Genomic DNA, 4,748 nt, shown 5'->3' on the forward strand with positions numbered 1-4,748 from the left:
TGTGGACGGTTACTGGGGTGGTAGGAGCTGTGGGCGTCGGACCTGGAGCTGGACCGGAGCACTGCTCTACAGCTCTGGGAGCCTGGCCGGCCCTGAGTCTGAGGGGTGGACACCCAGTCTCTGCCTGTGTGGTGTGCTCTCCTGTGGTGGTTGGCTCAATGATGTACAAAGTTCTTGGGCCAAGAAATGTGAAAATCCTGCTCTGGCGGCCTGGACCCTGGCCGAGGAGCACCTGGGCGGCTGGTGGTCTGGATGGAGCCTGCGACGTGGCTGCTTATGGAATAAAGGCAGGGCTGCCCCAGTCAGGGCCTTGACTTTGAGCTAATAGAACTGAACTGTGGCCACACAGGTTCTGAACGTCCTTTGTGACTTGGTAGACGGAGAGTGAGACAGTCAGCAGGCCTGAAGGGCATGAACGGGAGGCATTTATTGTTAGAGACGGCAGATGCTAACACTCAAACGGGCTTCAACACAAACGTGAGGCAAGCGAGGTGCCCCAGCCCCCACAGCCCTTCGCCCCCTCCAGCGCAGGCTTCCTTGATGTTGCAGCCCAGCGACCACTGTCCCTCTGGCAGCAGGAGGCAATGGCACCCCATACTAACCACCGGCAGGAGCAGAGGGGCTGGGGTGGCCATGGACTGGGCTGCTGCCCACAGAGCTCTGCCTGTTCTCCACTCTTGGGGGAGAGTCCAACAGACAAAAACACATATCCTTAAATAACTGGATGCAGGTACATCATGTTCATTTGCTTAATAAGCAAAACAAAATCAGTCTGGTGCCCAGGCTGCAACAACATCGGGAGGGCCAGAGTCTCTGTGGCTGGGGGGCATGGGGTCCTCAGGTAACCCCTCCCCTTGCTGGCCTGTCTCGGGGCTCCAGGCCGAGGAAAGACTTCAGTCCTCAGTCACCGGGGGAGGAATGAGCTGCAGCTGGAAGTTCTCCTTCTGGAAGATGCTGTTGAAGGCGGGGCCACTCTGGGACCCTCCAAATGGCCTGCAGCTCTCGCCACTGCGATTCTGGGAGAGTTCCGTGAGGAGGGCCAGCTGCAGAGGAGAGGACGCAGTCAGCGGGGGCTGGAGGTAAGACTGGGCACGGACCCCACACCTGCATCCGCATCTAGCTAACCACCACGGTGACTCTGCACATGTTCACATCCTCTGGTAAGGCCTAAATTTCCTCCTTTAACGACGAGGAGGCTGGACATGGTAAGTCTCACAGGCATGTCACACTGTGATACTTTCTGAGCCTCCCTCATGCTGTGTACCTTCTGCAGGCACGTGACCCTGCTGCCCAGCTCACTCCAAACTCCCTCTCTCCTTAGTGGGCTTTCCTCAGAGTGAGTGGTGATCTCTGGCTCTGCGTCCTTGCCTTCATGATCCAGATAGTTCCCGATGGACGCCCCAGCTGCCACTCACGGATGCCACCTTCTCCAGGTGCCCTCCGTGCTTCAGTGTCCAGCAGTGACACCCTCCCTGTTATAGGCTCAGTGCTGGGGGACCTGCCAGGGCAGGCAGACTGTTGATCTAGCCTGCTGCCCGCCGGGAAGATGAGGCACAGAGCCTGATGACCTAGCCCCAAGCTGCCCTTGATGGTCAGAGCACAGAAGGGTGCCACAGCTGAACTTCACCCGCAGGGGCAGCGGCTGTGAGGACTGAGCCGGCACCTACGGCGGGGCAGGCCTCCTGATGCCAGGACTTCGCATAGCCCCAGGTGACTGCCCCCAGCGCCTTCCAGGCTGCTAGATCCTGCCACCAGGTCTTTCACATGCAATGTGTCTGATCCTCCACAACCACCTTCTGGGGAAAAAACCCAGAGCTCCGAGAAGTGAAGTAGCCGGTTCACCCCAGGGGTGAGTGGTAGCCTGGGGTTCAAGCTCCGGTCCCCGGGACAGTTTCCGGTCGGCCGGGTGGCCTGCGACTCTGCCTCCCCTGGAGATGACACCTGTCACCTGCTCTCTTCCCGCCTCCTCCAGGCTGGCTGTCTTCTACTGCCCTCTGACCTCTGATAAGGGTTCTTTCCTCACCTAGATGACAGTGGCAGGAGGCTTACACGTGTCTGTCCTTCTGTTGAAAACTCACTGCAGAGGCTGTGGTAACTGGGGAGACGTCTGAAGAGCCTTGGTTCACAGTGCCGATTTACCTAAAACACTCCAGTACCTGGCCCTGCTCAGACATGGGACTGTGGTCCGAGGCAGAGTCCCGAACCAGGCTCCCTGCGGGGACTCCCACTGTTGTCGAGCAGGTTACAGAGGCGGGTCCCGCGCTCTGCACAAGCCCCACCCACGCCACTTCCCATCTTCTGTAACCCTCTGGGCTGCCACCAGCCACTGGCATTCTCTGCATACGATGCCGTAACAGGACAGGCAACAGAGGCTACATAAACACCAAGTTCGTTCACACTCAGACACTGAAGTGAAAGGATCAGTCACAAAAATATTTTTTGTTTTCCACTTCTGTACCTTAAGTGTTCTGGAAATTGACTGGGCCCAAATAGTGGCTCAATAGTGTGAAGCAGAACTTCCTGAGAATCAAAGGCCCAGAAACCCCACTCCTGGGGCAGAGCCGGGCTTAGGAAGGGGCAAGGTGAAGCCAGGTCAGTGAACCTCCTGGAAGAAAAGCCTCTGTCCAGACCAGCTCTCAAGAGATGGAACACCATTTTCCCTCTGGGCTGCCACCAACCTAGCAGGTGTGTGGGGAATGGGAAAAGGGAGTGCAGCACAAAAACAAGAGCCTAGAGACAGTCTGTGCAAGCTCAAGGAAAGCGTTGGGAAGAAATCTGGCCCGACTAGAATTCAGGTGTGACTGGGGCAAGGAAGAGCTGGTTGAGTATGACTCCACCTGCAGGGGCTGGAGAGCCTGGGAAGTGTTATAAGCCAGCGGGTAACAGGACTTGGGGGCTTGGAGATGGTGCCCTGCACGCAGCAGAATCTCTAGAGAGGGACAGAAGACCTGCAGTGACCTCTGGGAGCTGGAGGGAAAGGGGAGAAACAGGAGACCGCCCTATGGAGTGGGTGGGGTGGGAAGGATGAGCCCAGGGTGCCAGCAGGTGACCGGATGACAAAGAATGCCACACAGAGACAGGCAGGGGCAAGGAAGAGCAGGGTGTTGGGGCATGACTGCCAGTAGCCCTCTAAATATGTACTCTTCTTTTACAGTTCCAGGATTCAGTAGCGTTAGGGCTTCTGGAATCAAGACCAGGTTCCCTAGTCTCCACTGCAGTTAGGTCACGTGTCTAAGTACTGGACAAAGAAGGTAAGTGGAAGTGGTGTATACAGTTTCTAGGAACTATCCTTAAATAGAGGGCTTATGAACTTCCTTTTCTTCTCCCTTGCTAACAAGAACGCAGATGTGATGGTTGGAGCTGGGGCAAACATGTTGAACCACGTGAGTATAATCCACGTATTAGAGATGATAGAACCACTAAGTAGAAGAAATCGAGAAAGATATTCATGGAATGTGCCCTGGGATCCCTGCATTTGCAATTCTATCTTGGTTAAGCCACTACAGTTTGGCATTTATCTTTCATGGCCAAAACAAATTCAACCAGTGCAGATGTACAGCAGAGTCTGGGGCTTAGGGCAGATCTGGGAGTCATCAGTAAAAACAAGGCTCCCAGATGAGGGACTGGGCTTAGGCCTGCTTTCTCTGGAGGCAGCACAAACACAGATGCCCTCCTGTGTCCTCAGCCCAGGGTACGTAGGGGACAGAGATCTTTCCACTTCCTCTGCATCCTTTGCCAAGTTCTCAGTGCTCCCCAGGGTCAGGGCTCCACACACCAAGACAGGGATGCCAGGGCACCTTACAGACTGAGGAGGAGGCTGGAGTGAGGACCTGGGACATGGCATTCCCAAAACAGTAATCATAAATAGGGAGATGAACATCTAGATGACCACATGAACATTACCCTGGAACTTCCTCGGTAGAGATGGCAGAGCTGATCAAATGCTTGGATTTGCTGTGGATCCAGAACAGGTTCTGAGGTTGCCTGAGAAATCAGAAACGCTAGGATTAATAACATCCAAGGGCAGCCTCCATGGAACATGATGCCGTGCTTCCTTCACGCGGAAGAAAACCCACGCTACCAGCAATCCATGAGCTACTGTACTGAATATTTATTACAAGTGGTGCACACCCCCACAGGTCCTTAGTGCCAGCTCTAGGCTGACAACCTCCCTAAGGCTTCTCCCTGTAGCCTCAGTGTTTCCATACTTATGAGCTTCCTTTGGGGTGTCGCGGTTCCTCTTTGCCTTTACTATGGAGAATTTAGCTCCACCCAGCCTTGCACCCCCACATCCAGCACTGAATACAACCAGCAAAGATCCCCTTCTTTGTGCTGGTGGTGGGGCTATGTTACAAATGAAAAACTACGTCATTTCCCTGCCTTACTGTAAAGCTGATAGCTACCCAAGGGACTGAGATTTTAGTCTGTTTTGGGGAGAGGGAAAGTCTAATTTGCTTCCCCAGCAGTTTTGCCTTGTCCCACTGGTTACTGTGCCAACACCGTGATCCTGCTCTCTGTGGATCCAATCCAGCTCACAGCTGGAGGAAGAAATGGGATCCTGGCAGAGGCCGCTGTAGGCTTTGGAGTCAGAGGTGACCTGAAATACAAGTTCTGACACTAACCTGCTGGGTGACCCTTAGGCAGGTCCCTTCTCTGACTTGTGAGAGAGGAAAATGCTTCCTTATGGGCTTACTGAATATTAAATTAGATGAGATCCTTTATATAAAATGTCTTTTATCTGCTTGCCC

At 54.3% G+C, this 4,748-nt stretch overlaps 1 protein-coding gene across 8 annotated transcripts in view; it reads right to left on the reverse strand.

Moving 5' to 3' along the window:
• Positions 1-407: 407 nt before the first annotated feature.
• The window catches only part of VPS8 (VPS8 subunit of CORVET complex), a 296,010-nt gene continuing 291,669 nt past the window's right edge, over positions 408-4,748 (reverse strand). For 7 of the 8 annotated variants that reach the window (XM_019958543.2, XM_070790662.1, XM_070790672.1 and 4 more), the window contains 2 exons: positions 3,904-3,984; positions 408-1,043 (listed from right to left, as the gene is read on the reverse strand). In XM_019958543.2, coding sequence (XP_019814102.2) covers positions 894-1,043; positions 3,904-3,984 — 231 coding nt within the window. In that variant the 3' untranslated portion in view covers positions 408-893. The remainder of the gene's footprint in view (positions 1,044-3,903; positions 3,985-4,748) is intronic. The other variant, XM_070790682.1, reaches the window with a different exon arrangement.

This window comes from Bos indicus, chromosome 1, assembly GCF_029378745.1.
Source record: "Bos indicus isolate NIAB-ARS_2022 breed Sahiwal x Tharparkar chromosome 1, NIAB-ARS_B.indTharparkar_mat_pri_1.0, whole genome shotgun sequence".
Classification (NCBI taxonomy): domain Eukaryota; kingdom Metazoa; phylum Chordata; class Mammalia; order Artiodactyla; family Bovidae; genus Bos; species Bos indicus.